Below are 17,858 nucleotides of genomic sequence, written 5' to 3' on the forward strand. Positions count from 1 at the left end.
TCCAGACTACTTATAGTTATTTCCCCAGCACAAATATATCAACCATGTAAATAACCTTTATTTCATGACATAGTTTTAGGAATTAAATGATTAATTCCTCTTAAGAATAAGAAATTATCTTGGGCTCAGGTGACACAAACAACCCAATTTGCTTAAAGCATATAAAAAAGGTATCAAATTATAAATCAAAGCTTTTATGATCCAGCAATCCCACTCCTGGACGTATCTCCAGAAATGATGGAAACTCTAATTCGAAAAGATAGATGCACCGCAGTGTCCACAGTAGCACTATCCACAATAGTCAAGGCACAGAAGCAACCTAAGTGTCCATCAATAGATGAATGGATAAAGGAGATGTGGTACATAGATACACAATGGAATATTACTCAGCCATAAAAAAGAATGAAAATAATTCCACTTGTTATATGTGGAATCTAAAAAAAGGGGGGTACAAATGAACTTATTTACAAAACAGAAGTAGAGTCACGGATGTAGAAAACAAACTTATGGTTACTGATGGTTACCAGGGGATTAAGTGAAGGAGGAATAAACTGGGAGACTGAGACTGGCATATACACACTACTGTATATAGAATAGACAACTAATAAGAACCTGCTGTAAAGCACAGGGAGCGCTACTCAATATGCTGTAATGACCTATATGGGAAAAGAATCTTAAAAAAAAAAAAAAAAGTGGATATATGTATACGTGTAACTGATTCACTTTGCTGTACACCTGAAAGTAATGCAACACTGTAAATCAACTATACTCCAAAAAAGAAAGAAAGAAAGAAAGAAAGAAAGAAAGAAAGAAAGAAAGAAAGAAAGAAAGAAAGGAAGAAAGGAAGGAAGGAAGGAAGGAAGGAAAGAAGGAAAGAAAGTAAAAGAAAATAATGCCACTTGCAGCAACATGGATGGACCTAAACATTATCATACTAAATGAAGTAAGTCAGAGAAAGACAAGTATATGATATCGCTTGTATGTGGAATCTTAAAAGAAAAGAAAAGAAAAGAAAAGAAAAGAAAAGAAAAGGATACAAATGAACTTATTTACAAAACAGAAATAGACCCACATACATTATGGTTACCAAAGGGGAAGTGGGTCAGGGGGATAAATTAGGAGTTTGTAATTAACATATATGCACTACTATATATTAAATAGATAACCAACAAGAACCTACTGTATAGCATAAGGAACTATACCCAATAGTTTCTAATAACCTGTAAGGGAAAAGAATCAGAAAATTTACACACACTTACACACACACACACAAGATAAAAGTGAATATAATATATATAAGTGAATCACTTTGCTGCATACTTGAAACTAACATAATATTGTAAACCAACTATTCTTCAATAAAAAATCAATCAATCAATCTATCAATCAATCAAGGTTTTAATGGCATGAGGACATATTCTTAGGATGAATCAACAATAACCCAGAGAAGATTTTTAACCTACTCCCACTTACCCTGCAGACGGACATCTGGTTTGTTGTCAGTGTACCAGTCTTATCTGAGCAGATAACAGAAGTACAACCGAGGGTTTCCACGGAAGGGAGACTTCGAACAATGGCATTTTTCTTTGCCATTCTGCGAGTTCCAAGAGCCAGGCAGGTGGTGATGACAGCAGGCAGACCTTCAGGAATGGCTGCTACAGCCAGGGCCACTGCAATTTTAAAGTAGTAAATAGCACCTCTGATCCAGGAGCCTCCATGAACTGGGTCGTTGAAGTGCCCAATGTTTATGATCCAGACGGCAATGCATATAAGGGAGATGACTTTGGACAACTGTTCCCCAAACTCATCTAGTTTCTGCTGGAGGGGTGTTCTCTCCTGTTCCGTGGCCACCATTTCATCCCGGATCTTGCCAATTTCAGTGTTAACTCCAGTTGCCACCACCACTCCCATGGCTTTGCCAGCAGCAATGTTTGTACCCTAGGACAGAAGTAGAGAACTGGTTACAAGAGTAATGCCATACCCAACTTGAATACAGACTAGTAAACTCAGACTTGTGTGGATTTTGAGTAGGACACCCAGATTCTCTCACCATGTTCTACTGGGCCTTCCAGTGGCAACCAGCCATCTAACTTTGATGGTGAGCAATATCTCACACAGGCAGTGGGACATCTGCCCTGATTAGATTCTCCCTGAAATGAGAATGGTACCTACTTGCCCTAGAGCCCTCTACACACTGGCCCAACTGGAATCTCTATTCACAATACTGAGCCTGGCTTGCAGACTAGCTTTGAGCTGGAACAGTGCTTAACCCCTCTGTGTTCCTGACTTTTTAAACTTCATACAGCTCAATCCTAAGCATTCTCCATCTCTGGCTCCAACAACTCAACCTCTCCTACTTTTATCACCCATAATAAGAAGGGCAACCAGGACCACGGACTGTCCTTGCAGACCGCCATTCAAGCACTAGTATTCAAAGGTAAATACAATCAAGTGTAAGGTTTCCCGCCCCCGCTCCATTTTAATTCCTAGTGTTGGAAGAACAGGGCGGAAGAACAGGGCTTCATTATTTTCACTGTCGCTCTATAGTACTTTTTTACTTACTATGGCTGGTTAGATTCCCATGCTAATCCACCAAAGCCCACAACTTGAAATACCACTTTAAATTCTAAACAAAAACTATAAATTTCCCAACTTTCTATTTCAAACAAATTTAACAGAAAAACTGACGTAGTACAATGAACATTCATTTTACTTTTCAGCCAGGCTCACCAATTATTAATGGTTTGCCATATTTGCTTTCTCTCTAAACACACATCTTTTTATTGTGAACTACACACAGTTATATCATCCACATCATTTTGAAAACATCCCTTTATAGGCTAAATCTTTTCCAAACAAAGTACTTACAGAAAAGAGCATGTTCTTCTTATCCTGATTGACAGCCCGTGGGTCAGGGACAGGGTCAGTGTGCTTGATGACAGAGACAGATTCACCTACGCAGGTTGTGATACAAAAGTTTGTTTAGGTCTATACCTATGCAGGCCAAACCTAGAACCTTGGTACCCTCATCCACTATGCCACTACCATTCTCAGGAAAAGGATAAAAAGGCCCAATTCATTCAAAAAGACATAAACTAGTAAAATTTAGTAACAGAAACTAATTTCAAAGGAAAAAAAAAATCAAAATAGAGGAATTTAACTTCAAAGTAAAATCCCAGTCAATTACCTTTATTTTCCTGAGTAACTATTCAAGCTAGTTCATTTTCAGGTATCATTTTATACTCTAATATTGTGAATGTAGATTTGTTGTATACTTATATATTTACTTTTAACAAACTGAACAAACTGTAGATACAGTATGTGAATACTGAGGATCATCCTGGAAAGCCTGTTTTTGTTCACTAATGCCAAAGATGAGAAATGAAAACATTGTTCTAGAAATACCTGCATGCACTAACCAGACCACTCTATTTCAATAAACCAAAATGAAAAATAGCAATCAGCTGCTGCACTAAAAAGATCACATGGTGTAAGAGACTACTTCTTAGAACTTTCACGTCTTGTTGAATCTGGTTTCAGCTTAACATCACTTATGAAATGCAGCTGATCCTTGAACAGTGCAGGAGTTAGGGGCACCAACCCTCTGCACAGTCATAAATATGCACAGAACTTATGGTTGGTCCTCCGTATATGCGATTCCTCTATATTTGCAGTTCTGCATCTGAGGATTCAACCAACTGGTATAATGTAGTACTGTAGTATTTACTACTGAAAAAAAAAATCCACAGATAAGTGGACCCACACAGCTCAAACCCACGTTGTTCAAGGGTTAACTGTATATAATGAGGCTGAAATATGGCTCCTAGTTGATAGCTCAAATTTCAGGTAGCAAATTTCACTCTCAATATTTAACAAAAGAATCTGGTTCTTCAATCTAGCCTAAAACTAGAGGATGATTTTTAAACAAAAAAACAACATTCAAGAAACTCTATGGAAAGTTTTAAAATGGAAATTACTTTTGTAGACACAATGTGAGAATTTCATATATACAACCCGATCAATTCCCTACCATTTTGTGGCTTAATCAGCTTCCAGGCTATTGCTAATAGGAGTTTTAGTAGATAAGCTATTCATAAAGAAACAATAAAAAACACAGAGCCCAGGTTACTCATATCCCTACTTCTATGACATTAATTGCTTTTCAAAACTAATAATCAGATAAATCTTTGAATTTTATATTTACTCTCTATTGAATTCAGGTTAGCATTGTGTTTAAATTAATCTTCTGACCACCTTACTTCCAGTTAATATGAACCCTCCACCCTGGACTGTGCTTTTATCAAACAAAAACAGGGAAATGTTCCAAACAGTCCCAAATCTAAGTGTGCAAACTTTAGGTAATAAACATTTACTATTTTGGAGGGTGCTAACTTTTGTTAATCATACATCTGATTATTGCAAAGTATGTCAAATGTGAGATTACCATTCCTGGAGTCTATTTTTCCTGCCTGCAAAAAGAACACTAAGTAATTAATTCACTTTCCACAAAACAGAGAGACAACACTACTTAAACCTTAACAATATTACCTCTGCTACTAAAGGAATTTGTAATGTTTTAAAAAAAATTTTAAATGTGCTTTTAAATCAAAACTAATTTTTAATAAAATTTAAAGATAAATGGGCCTTATGAGATGAAAGCCAATTTTTTTTTTAAATTATAGCTTTACCCCATATATTGGCAAAAAGCCTAACGATAAAGCATTAAGAAATAAATATTACAGAGAGGATAAGATGGGATACCATAAAGGGACAGTGGGGCAAGGAATCAACTCAGTTATTAGCATGGAATCTGAGGGAGCTTTCAGAAATTAAATCACCTTCCAACACATATTTACCTGTGAGAATTGACTGGTCAACTCTTAGAGTAGTAGATTTGATGGAAGTTAATCGTATATCAGCAGGAACTTTGTCGCCAACTAATTGGAGAGAAAAAAAGGAAGCTAAAATAAGCAACTTTTGCAATCATGTTACATAAAGAAGAACCCGTCTCCAAATCAAACACAATTTTTAAAGAAGATAAATAGCCTGTATACAGTACAAATATATAAAAACCTGCCATAGAGAATTCCCTGGCGGTCCAGTGGTTAGGACTCCGTGCTTCCACTGCAGGGGGCACGGGTTGAATGCTGGGGAACTGAGATCCCAAGGTCCACATGGCACAGGCCCCCCTGCCCCCCTCCCCCCATCTGCTACAATAAGCCACATAATCAACTTATCCTAGGGTCATAAAAACTCTTCCTAGATAGATACAAGATTTAAAGTACACAAGAAAGGAACAATGATGCTCAGGCAAACAGCTCTAAGTACATATTATTTACATATTTCCACACACACACAGCATGGTGAGGGGGACTGAACCGTACAAGCCATGATTTATTACACTGGGAAAGCTAAAATACAATGAATACAAATCAAATGCCTCTATAGAAAGATGCTCAATTAACCTCACTCATAAGAGAAAGACAAGATAAAAACTACATGGGGAGACCACTTTTAAACTATCAAATTGACAAACGAATTGAGAAAAATGCACCAAGTCTGAAAGGATGTATAGAAATAAGGCTTCTTATACAGGGTGACTATAAGATGTGGAAAGTTTGGTTTTAATAAGCAAAAAAAAAAACAAACCAAAACAAACAAAACCAAAGGCACAGATCATTTAGAGGCAAGTGCATGAGCAGATGTTAATGAAAATTCAGTGTTAGTGCACTGCTAACAAGGACAAACTGAATATGTCACTAAACATATCATGTAATGTTAGTAACCCATTTAGTATTCTTAATTCAACTACGTGTCCAGACTTTGTGACGACCCTATATATGCTGCTGAGTACACAGAAAAAAACTTACAAAATCTCTGGAGGGCAAACTGGCAATACATATCAAAATTGCAAAGCACAGGAGTTCCATGGTGGTCAAGTGGTTGGGACTGTGCGCTTTGCTTTCACTGCCGAGGGTGCGGGTTCGATTCCTGGTCGGGGACCTGGGATCCCCACAAGCCGCTTGGCGCGGCCAAAAAAAAAAAAAAAAAAAAAATTGCAAAGCACAATCTTTTTACTCCATAAATTCCACTACAAAGAATTTATTCTACAGATATGCTTGCAATATGTGGTTAGTTTTTTATCAGCAGTAGAAAGAAGAGATAACTCTATTCCCACTAAAGGGAAAATTTCCTCTAAGACATATTGTACATTAAATGGGGGAAAACACAAGTGTGAAGCATTATGTATATGGTGCTTCACTAGTATGAGAAAATACCTCTGGGAAGATGTAACAGACTTGTAACACTAGGGAGCAGGGCATGAGTGGAAGGAGACTTTTCACCTTGTACCCTTTGGTACCTTTTGAAATCTGAATGATCAGATAAATGAATAAATCTCTTGTATAACCTCCAGAAAATCTTTAATGTACAGTATGTCTTAGAGGAAATTTTCCCTTTAGTGGGAATAGAGTTGTCTCTTTAAGATCAACTGAGTCTTCTTTTCTGGGCCAAAGAGTTCCTTTAATAGCTCTGAAATGGACCATGTCTTAGCCCCTTTCCTTGATATATTTGAAGTAAATGGCATTAACACAGACCCAGGTACAGATAAAGTCAGTATTTCACCTGCACCTTGAGAACAATGCCCAGCGTAATGTAGGTGTTCAAATATTGCTGGATGAGTACGCATCAGTACAAAAGCAATTGGACAGCAAAAATAAGTATACAACAACTTTTCCTGACTTTCTGAAAGGTACTAAGGTGGTTTTAGAAGTCTTATTCAAGGACAGCTAAAAGTCAGAACAAATAAGCACAGTCCCCCCTACAATTGCATATGGTATTTTTAAGTTAAATCTTAATTTTCCAGACTTACCCTATCAGAATGAACTGTAACTCTGTCACTGGTTATATATTAACTGGCAAAACAGCCATTCTGTCCAAGAAGCAGATTTATTTCATTTGTTAAACCTTCAATTTAGTTCTAATTTTTCTGTATCTCACAGCTTTTAAATTCAGGGAGAGTATGGTGTGCTTTTTGAGCTCTAGTTCATGAAACAACCCTATAACCTAAGTAGGAAATGTGTCACGAGGCAGTACAGAAAGAGACTGCCAATGTATAATCTCAAGAGGCAAAAAGATCATCCTTGCATTTGACTGCAGGGACACATTAAGTTAAGGTGAAATTCCTGCTAGAAATGCTTATGCAACAAACAGTAATATTCAGACTGAAGAAACCAGAACCTTTCATTTTAATATAATTCTGCTCATACTACAATAAAGTAACCATATCCTAAACTTTAGTGACCTTCAACACCTAAAATACCCCATCAAGATACAACTTTAAAATCAACTTAGGGAATTCCCTGGAGGTCCAGTGGTTAGGACTGCACACTTGCACTGCCGAGGGAGTGGGTTCAATTCCTGGTTGAGGAACTAAGATCCCACATGCCATGTGGCACGGCCAAAAAAGGAAGAAAAAAAACAAAAAAAAAAGCAGAAGGCATCATTTCATATTTAAGCTGGCATTACAAAGAAGCTATTTTTTTCTCCTAAAGTCTATTTTAAATATATGAAGGCTATCTCTTTGCTGTACAAAAACTGTATTGATATACATCTAATTATTGGTTAAATATTCAAGAATGAGTCAAATGTAAAATGCTAATGGAACAAGTGACTGGGAAGTCCTTAAAAACTGACCTTGGGATTTTCCTGGTGGCGTAGGAAAATCTATTAGGAAGCAAGGTTGTCTGAGGAAGTAAAAAAAAAAATCCATGAAAGCAAAGATTCAATGAATCCTTTTCAACTAAGACATGATTTTCCTTTGTCTGCAGGCTTCTGTGAATCCCAGACAGGTTTTGTGTGTGAGGAGTAGGCAGCCTGTTCCGATGACCACATCCAGTGATATTTCCCTGATGGGGCATGTCAACGCCCTTAGGGCAAGTGGTAGTGGAAAATTCTTACTCTTGCCAAGGGGATGCTCTGCAATTTTCTCCTCTGAATTTTTTTTCTTTGTCTCTTGAGTTCAGGCAGTGTAATAAAAGAGTAAAACTCTGTTATAAACTACCTTCTATTTGTTTAACATCTGACATTTCAAATTCAACTCTTGGCTCCTTAAGTCTGAAGCTCTTTAAAAGCTGCTATCACAACACAGATTTCCTCTCTGAACAAACTCCTTAATGTATACTTTATGCTAGGTTACCAGGAATGCAAGTAAAAATCATTTAAAGGAAGTTATTACTTGGCCACATTTTAGAACCGAATGAACACAAGCTTTCTTTTACCTTAAAGCCTAGGAAGGAGTGTTTATAAAGCCAAGATAGTTTAACATTGTTTATATCATTATGTCAAAAATATTAATGGTTAAAATCAGCAGTACCCAGAAAAAGCCTTTTTTGAATTGATTACATGCAAAGGAAAAGAATATAATTTATTGTGGCAAATTCTACCAGTTGTTCAAATCTTTAAGACAAAACTATATACAAAGATCAGAAAATTACCTCCTAAATATCACTATTGTTTCTGAGTTTAAATGGCTTTGAGAAAAGTAAGCCATAATAGAATTAATTAACCTAAATTACTTAAACATTTAACTATGACTCAAACATTTTCACTCTTTCCAATTTGAGTCATAAATTTTGTAGTCAGGAAGAATGAATGAAATTCTTCACTTGAGTAGCCCTACTTGCCTACTTAAAACTTTTTCCAGGCCTCAGGGTAAACATGGAAGGCACATTACAAATTGCCATAGTTTATACCATATTTGTTCCCAGTCTGGTTTTTTGGATGTATTATCATCTATGATGAAACTTATCTATTAAAAATGCAGACAGGGACTTCCCTGGTGGTCCAGAATCTGCCTTCCAATGCAGGGGATGTGGGTCTGATCCCTGGTCAGGGAACTAAGATCCCACATGCTGTGGGGCAACGAAGCAAGTGTGCAACTCCTGAGCCCACGCCACAACTAGAGAGAAGCCCCCATGCTGCAACGAAAGATCCTGTGTGCCACAACTAAGACCCAACGCAGCCAAATAAATATTTTAAAAATAAAAATAAAATAAAAATGCAGCTATATCATTCTCTTCTTTAAGACCTTTCAACAGCTTCTTCCTTTTAGACTTTAAATAAAGTTTAGTATCTTAACCATGGTTTTTAACACCCTCCACGACCCAACTGCTCTTACTTTTTATGACTCTCCCCTCCCTCTAAACTTCAAACACAATGCTCTTCAGTTCCTCAAAGTTCTGAGCCTTCACAAACAACAAGGCTTTCCTTGACCTTCCAAGATTATGCTGGTATTCCTCACCATGTGCCCACAGAGAGCTGTCCTTCCCTAACACTCAGCACGTTACACGCGTGATGTGCCTTCCCCACTAGACCCAAAAGCTCCACAAAGGCAGTCACATAGTCACCACTGATTTCCCAGGCCCCCCTGGCATTGTGCTGGCACATAAGGGGTACCAAGTAAAATATTTGTTAAGGAATGAAATAACTGCACACACATTATTTTCTTTAAAAAACTAGCACCAGAGGGACTTCCCTGGTGGTCCAGTGGCTAAGATTCCGTGCTCCCAATGCAGAGGGCCTGGGCTCAATCCCTGGTTGGGGAACTAGATCCCACATGCTGCAACTGAAGATCCTACATGTCACAACTGAGGGGAAAAAAAAAAAAAGAAAAAAAAAAAGATTCCACATGCTGCAGCGAAGATTCAGCACCCGATAATGAAGATCCCGTGTGCTGCAACTAAGACCCGGCACAGGCAAATAAATCAATAAAAACAAAAACCCAAACGAGCACCAGAAACTTACAATAATTATCAAGTTGAAGAACGTCACAAAGCTAGGAACAATGAAAAACAATCAGGATCCAAAGAGATCTTAGACTTGATTGAGCTGAATGAGGTTTAAGAGTGATTGCTGCTTAAAACTTAGACTAAAAATTGAAGACACGTATGCTAGTAGAGGACTAGAGATGTAGTAGGGAAAGAGAAGTATGAAAAAGACTCGGGTTTTAGCTGGCAGGGCAATTAAGATTGCCAAAGCAGTGTCCATATGTGCAAGAGTAGAGGATAAAGTCTACAGTATCAACCAGACTCTACATTAACTGCATTCATGTCTGGGCACCAAATGGTAAAAGGTTTAAACATAATTACATGAACAAGTGCAAGAGCTAAGACTAACTTGAAAATAATAATCTTAGGATACAGCACACTGTTAACACTCGAGACTCCCAGTTCTACCATGAACTGCCACATGCTTTTGGACAAGCTGCACACTCCCAGAGTTTTAGTTAAGTTCTCCCCACCAGCTCTAAAAGGGAGACGAATTTATCATCAACTACATAACAGACCACCACAGGAAGAGAATCAGACTTCCATGTGCCTCCAAAGTGAAAAACTAACATATAGAACAGATAAATATATTCTAGCTCCTTATAAGGAACATTTTATAATAAAACTGGCATAATATATAATTGCCAATAAAAATGGCACAGCCGTTCCTAGGCAGGCAAGTTTCCAGCCACTAGAGGTGGAAGATAACCAGCTTATTAGGTGCTGTGGAGGCAGCCCACCATTAAGCAAGGTTAAAATATACAATATCTGGGATAACAACATAAATTCCTCTTTGTTACAAAAGTAAAGCATGCTTTTTACAAGGTGAAAACCCATCCCTCACTCCCCTCATCCAAACATCTAGCTGTTAACAGTATTTATCAGATACCTTTCTCTATGGATAACACTTATTAAGACTTCACTAAAATAAAAATCACAAACTTCCTTTTACATTAGTATATACTTACCTGTCTCATTCTTTTTTAATGGCTGCATAGTAATAGTACCTAAAGCTAAAGCAATAATCTCTAAAGCTAAACTTGGAGAATGCTTATTCTATACCAAGCACTGCTATAAGAGCTTTATGAGTTACTAACTCATAATCTTCACAATTCTAGGGAAGGTATGATTATCTTCGTTCCCTGTTTACAGATGAGGAAAATGAGGCACAAAAGGCTAACTTGCTCAAGGTCAAGGGTATTTCACAGCCATGCTGTGGATGGACTAAATTAATCAGTCACCAGTTTCACAGCCATCTAGGCATTTACAATTTTCCTATTACGATGCTATACAGTGAACATCTTTGTGCACTTAGATTACTTCTGGATAAAAGATTCACAGAAACATAATTTTCCTACAAATGTATATACTTCCACCAAATTTATTTTCTCGCCATTTCCCCATACTCTCAATCTTTATTTTTTTGACCACTTTAACCAAGATTTTATTTTTTAAAATTCTCTTATCATCTTCAAAATCAAAGCTGTTTTATATTTTTACATAGTCAGATCTAGTGATCTTGGTGGTTTTGTGTCACACTTAAGGAAATGTGCTCCCTATACCATTTGGTTTCTTCTAATTTTCCCAAAATCTTAATCACAGTGATAAGGATTGGAAAGGTTGGCACTTACTGGTACTGTGACTACCACTGAGTCACAGGGAGAGGGGAAGAGGTGATTACAGGAAATGAGGAAATGGCAGCCCCATGAAATTCAGGTCAGGCTTTAAGATCGACAGGTCCCTCATGATCTGACGATTGGGGAGACCTTTCCGAGTTCTTCATTTTTCATTATTCTTAATGTCTTAGCTACTCTCACAGCGATGAATAAAGGGCTCTAGGTCTCAACGCTCTGCTTCTAATACATCCACACTGATTTCTGTTTTAGATTATTTGCTGTTATGCTTACATACAAGTTCTTAAGATTAAGAACTTATATCTCGGGCTTCCTAGGTGGCGCAGTGGTTAGGAATCCGCTTGCCAATGCAGAGGACATGGGTTCGATCCCTGCTCCAGGAAGATCCCACATGCCACTAAGCCCGTGTGCCCAAAAAAAAAAAAAAAAAAAAAAAAAAGAACTTATATCTCTACAGAGAGATACTTACAGGAACAACAAAATAATGATTTCTACTGTTATTTGGTTATAGATGGCTTAGATCTACATCTCTAGCCCTGTTCTCTCATCCTTCTCATTGTAAAATAACTCCATGTGGGGGAAAAGGCAAAAGAAAACAAACCTTATTTGGTCATGTATCTTTGCTTTTACTTCTCTCTTTTTTTTTTTAACTTCTCTGAGTTTATCATTTTAGGAACAGGTGAAAACTGTTTGCTCTAACACTATTGCAACAAAACTATGTAAACTGCTTATTCAGACAATATGTTACTTCTTCCACTGTTTAACTACAGTCAACTGTTCCCATTTATTGAGATATAAACCGACTTGATATATACATACAATGTGAAATTACAATCAGTTAATATCCATCATCTCACATAGCTACAATTTTTTCCTTATGATAAGAACTTACTTTCAAATATACACCACAGTTTTGTTACCTACAGTCATCATGCTATACATTACATTCTCAGAACACATTTGTTTTCTAACTGGAATTTGTACCTTCTGACCACCTTCACCCAATTTCCCCACTCCCCACCCCTGGCAACCACAAATCTGATATACCTTTCTAGGAGTTTGCTTTTTTAAAGATTGACATGTAAGTGAGATCATACAGTATTAGCCTTTCTCTGACTTATTTCACTTAAGGTCCACCCACATTATTGCAAACAGCAGGATTTCCTTCATTTTTTATGGCTAGAATAGTATTCTAGAGAGATTGTGTGTGTGTATGTGTGAGTGAGTGACACACCACATTTTCTTTATCCATTCAGCCGTCAATGGATACCTAGGTTCTTATCATGTTTTGCCTATTATAAATAATGCTGCAATGAACATAGGCATGCAGATCTCTTAAGGCGAGTGATTTCATTTCCTTTGAATACATACCCCAGAAGTGGAATTGCTGGGTCATACAAGTATATAGCCATACCTTGGAGACACTGTGGGTTCAATTCCAGACAACCACAAACGCAAATATTGCAGTAAAGTAAGTCATACAGAAGATATGTTTACACTATACTGTAGTTTATTAACCGTGTACAATAGCATTGTCTAAAAAAACAATGTGCATACAGTAATTAAAAAAACTTTAAGTCCTAAAAACAAACAAAAAAAACAGCTAATTACCTGAGCCCTCAGTAAGTCAATCTTTTTGTAATAGTAACATCAAAGATCACTGAGCACAGACCATAACAAATATAATGAAAAGCCAAAATACTTGTAAAAATGCAGTATGTGCAAAGCACAATAAAGAGAAGCACAATAAAACTGGGTATGCTTGTAACTTAAATAGCTAGGGACTTCCCTGGTGGAACAGTGGTTAAGAATCCGCCTGCCAATGCAGGAGACACAGATTCCATCCCAGGTCTGGGAAGAGCCTACATGCTGAGGAACAACTAAGCCCGTGTGCCACAACTATTGAGCCTGCACGCCACAACTGCTAAAGCCCATGCAACTAGAGCCTGTGCTCTGCAACAGAGAAGCCACCACGAGAAGCCCACACACCGCGACAAAGAGTATCCCCCGCTTGCCACAACTAGAGAAAGCCCACATGCAGCAACAAAGACCCAACGCAGCCAAAAATAAATAAGTCAAACAAACAAACAAAAACTCAAATAGCTAGAATCCTGGGGTGCATTTCTGGGGAGAAGGGCAAAAGAATCCCCTGAAATTGCATACAAGATTCTGAATGTGTGTATTTGGGGAAAAAGGCCATAGATTTCAATAATTATTATTTTTTTACATATATTTATTTATCTGGCCGCACTGGGTCTTAGTTGTAGCAAGCAGGATCTTTAGTTGCGGCATGTGGGATCTAATTCCCCGACCAGGGATTGAACCCAGGCCCCCTGCATTGAGAACTCGGAGTCTTAGCCACTAGACCACCAGGGAAGTCCCAGATTTCATTAATTCTTAAAGGAACTGTGATCTAGAAATGATGAAGAACTACTGTTGTAGTTTTCCTTCTCAAAATGTGGCCTACCTGGGAGCTTGGTAGAAATGCAGAATAATGAGGCCCCCCTCCAGACCTAAAGAGTCATAATCTACACTTTAACAAAATCCCCCTGCACATGAAGGTAGAGAAACAGCTCCAAGCAGCTGGCCAAATCTAAAGGCTTGTTTTTGTTTGTTTTAAAAACAGCCCCTGAGCCAAAGACGATTTTTACATTTTTAAAGTCTTGTTTAACAAAACAAAAACAAAAACAAAAAAGATATATATGTATTTTTTTCCCTGCAGAGACTGTTTGGAGCCACAAAACCCAAAATATTTACTAGGTAACTCTGTTAAAAAAGTTTGCCAACCCCTCTGCTCTACAGCACAGAATTTTCTGATATTCGTGTTAGGGAGCTCAACAGGTAAGGATTAACTGTTTGCTGACTGTACAATCAGGCTCCTTCAATCCTTTTTTTTTTTTTTTACAAAAGCAAAAGAAAAAAAGGCTTAATGGCCCCAGCGAAGCAAATGATAAGGCCATGTTATCTTACTCATACATCTTTTGGGTGAGAAAGCTCCTTAAGAGTCTACTCCAATTACCCAGTTCTGTAGAGGTTAGGTTAATTTACTTTTGTCCAGTGTCATATGGAATTGGGATTAATAATACAAGTTCTTACACCAGTCATGATTTTACAACTTTTCCTAAACTTCTTGGAAATGCCACTTCATACATGTTACTTAATTTCATTACTTGCAAGTTATCAAAAGTGAAAATTTTCTTCCCTTAGTTACCAAAGTTTAAGATTTATTCTTTTAATTTAATAACTCCTGAAACTGCTGGCACTACTGCTGGATATTTATTCTTCATTTTAGAAAATATAAAATCAATTTCCCTAGAAGCTAAATAAAAGCAAAAAGCAGTTTTATGTTGAGACTGTGTCATTTCTATTACTTACATAATCTTAAAATATGATTTACTCCAGAGTATACTACAGGACATAAGTCATCTGAGGATATTTATGTCCTTGTGCTATTCGTCAACTCTGGGTTACCACGATACAAGAAGTTTGTTTTAAACAATTCTGAAAACAGTCGCCTTCAGAAGTCAATAACATCCTTCCCATACAAATAGTGAACCCCCCTCAAATTCGAAAGTTAAAGACTTTCATGACTATCACAGCTTGATTCACCTTGATAATATTAGCAGATAATATAGAACGGTTAAACACTGACATTCATTTTTCATAAAATTATACCTGCTTTTATTACTTTTGGTTTCCACCCATCTAGAGAAATATCTTCCTGGCATCAAGATAATACAAAATTATTGTGGCTTCAGAAGATAAACGCATGGGTAACTGTCTCCATATTTTTACTTGCCAAGTCAATTTTATTTGGTTCTTGTATTCTAGATACTTAGAAGTAATACATATGGGTTTGCTATGCATGCGTACACAATGTCTTCTTGGAAAAGTTAGCAGCTGGTATAGCAACATATAAAATAAAACTTCCTTAACTCCCTCCATCTCCCCCTCAAAAAGCCACCCAGTGGGTCTAGTCTTCAGAAAGTTCAGCAAAAACATCCTACCAGATGTGTTGCAGAAGCTAGCAAAAAAGTAGTTTATCATCAGAAGTTAGGAGATGATTCTTACATCCAAACAATAATTACAAAAAGGTCTCTTTCTTTCTGCAAATGTCAAAAAAGCAACTCCATACTTGCTTTCATCTTCGAAAAAGTTCACAATATTCTCCAGTTTTTCAATTCATCAGAAAGAACCCTCTCAAACTCAGTTTCATAATTTAAATAACAGTATAAAAGTTACCATGCCTAAGAGCACAATTCATGCCGTTTATCCCCAGGCCATGTAGAGATTAAGACTTGGACAAGAAATAATTTAGATCTACATTTACAATTGAAGTTCATTTCTACAGTTTTACAGAACTGAGTTACTGGGCTGAATGTCAAATTGCAGGGTCAACTAGATTACTAATCTTAATAAAAGTAGAAGTTAAAAAGCCTCAACGTGTAGCCTTAAAAGTCTGAATAAAATAAATACCTATTTATCTGGCCCAGGTCAAGCAGTCACAATACATTTTTCCAAAATGTTTCATATAATTCACTTTAAATGCCTTAGGATGACATCTTTCCCAGCTCAATGACCCACTGGTCCTAGTAATCTAGCAAAACTACCATTTCTAATTTGGATCTAAGTACGTAATCACCACGAAAAGTCACCAGAACAGACCAAACGAGTATACCGACAACCTAAAAATTAAAATTGTGATCTGGCTTCCTCAACATGATAAAGGTCATCTATGAAACCTATAGCTAATATCATACTTCATGGTAAAAGACAATGCTTTTCCCCTAGGATCAGGAACAAGACAAGGATGTCTACTCTTGCCACTTTTTCTCAACATTCTACTGGAGAGTCCAGCCAGGAAAACTAGACAAGAAAAAGAAAAGGCCCCAGATGACATGGTTTTATATAGAGAAAATCTTAAGGAACCCCTGAAAGACTATTAGAATAAAAGAGTCCACCAAGGGCTTCCCTGGTGGCGCAGTGGTTAAAAATCCAACTGCCAACTCAGGGCACACAGGTTCGAGCCCTGAGCCGGGAAGATCCCACATGCCTTGGAGCAACTAAGCCCGTGTGCCACAACTACTGCACTCTAGGGTACACGAGCCACAATGACTGAGCCCACAAGCTGCAACTACTGAAGCCTACGTGCCTAGAGCCCATGCTCCACAAGAGAAGCCACTGCAATGAGAAGCCCCTGCACCAGTGAAGAGTAGCCCCCGCTCTCCACAACTAGAGAGGGCCTGTGCCCAGCAACGAAGACCCAATGCAGCCAAAAATAAAATAAATAAATAAATGAGTAAATAACAAAATAAATCTTAAAAAAAAAGAGTCCACCAAGATTGCAAGGTGCAGTATCAGCACACAAAAATCAACTATATTTCTATACCCTAGCAAAGAACAATCTGAAAGCGAAATTAAGAAAACAATTCAAGTTACAAATAGCACTCTTCCAAAACAAACAAAAAAAATAAAATACTTAGGAATAAATTTAACAAAAGTAGTACAAGAATTGGGGACTCCCCTTGTGGTCCAGTGGTTAAGATTCTGCACCCCCAATGCAGGGGGCCCACGCTTGATCCCTGGTCAGGGAACTGGATCCCACCCGCCTGCCTGCTGCAACTAAGAACCCACATGCTACAACTAAAGATCCCACACGTTACAACTAAGACCTGGTGCAGCCAAAAAAAAAAAAGTAGTACTAAACTTGTACACTTAAAACAGAGTATTAAAAGAAATGAGACCTAAATAAACATAAAGACACCCCATGGTCATGGATCAGATTTAATACTGCCGTAATGGCTATATTCCCAAACTGAGCTATAGAGTCAACATAATTCTTATCAAAACCTAGGCAGGCTTTTGGGCAGAAATTAATAAGTTAAACTTAGGGCTTCCTAGGTGGCACAGTGGTTAATAATCCGCCTGCCAATGCAGAGGACATGGGTTCAATCCCTGCTCCAGAAAGATCCCACATGCCACGGAGCAACTAAGCCCGTGTGCCAAAAAAAAAAAAAAAAATAAGTTAAACTTAAAATTTATATGGAGATGCAAGGGACTCAGAATACCCAAAATAATCTAGAAAAACAACAAAGCCAAGCAATTATATTCCAATAAAGAGCTTTAACAACAACAACAACAAAAACCCCCCACAAAGCCAGGGGACTCAAACTTAATGATTTCAAAACTTACTACAAAGCTACAATAATCAAGACAGTGTGGTACTGGCATGAGGACAGACATACAGACCAATGGAATAACAGTCAATCTGCAGTGAAAATTAAGCCAAATGATTTTTGACAAGGGTGCCGGACAATTCAATGAAGAAGTCTTTTGGGGACTTCCCTGGTTGCACAGTGGTTAAGAATCTGCCTGCCAATGCAGGGGGCATGGGTTC

General features: G+C 37.6%; 1 protein-coding gene across 2 annotated transcripts in view; it reads right to left on the reverse strand.

The window, feature by feature from the left end:
- ATP2A2 (ATPase sarcoplasmic/endoplasmic reticulum Ca2+ transporting 2) overlaps positions 1 to 17,858 on the reverse strand; it is a 59,665-nt gene that overhangs the window by 21,982 nt on the left and 19,825 nt on the right. For both annotated transcript variants that reach the window (XM_057744450.1, XM_057744449.1), the window contains exons 6-8: positions 4,857 to 4,937; positions 2,869 to 2,954; positions 1,474 to 1,938 (exon numbers count right to left, since the gene is read on the reverse strand). In XM_057744450.1, coding sequence (XP_057600433.1) covers positions 1,474 to 1,938; positions 2,869 to 2,954; positions 4,857 to 4,937 — 632 coding nt within the window. The remainder of the gene's footprint in view (positions 1 to 1,473; positions 1,939 to 2,868; positions 2,955 to 4,856; positions 4,938 to 17,858) is intronic.

This window comes from Hippopotamus amphibius, chromosome 8 (genome assembly GCF_030028045.1).
Source record: "Hippopotamus amphibius kiboko isolate mHipAmp2 chromosome 8, mHipAmp2.hap2, whole genome shotgun sequence".
Taxonomy (NCBI): domain Eukaryota; kingdom Metazoa; phylum Chordata; class Mammalia; order Artiodactyla; family Hippopotamidae; genus Hippopotamus; species Hippopotamus amphibius.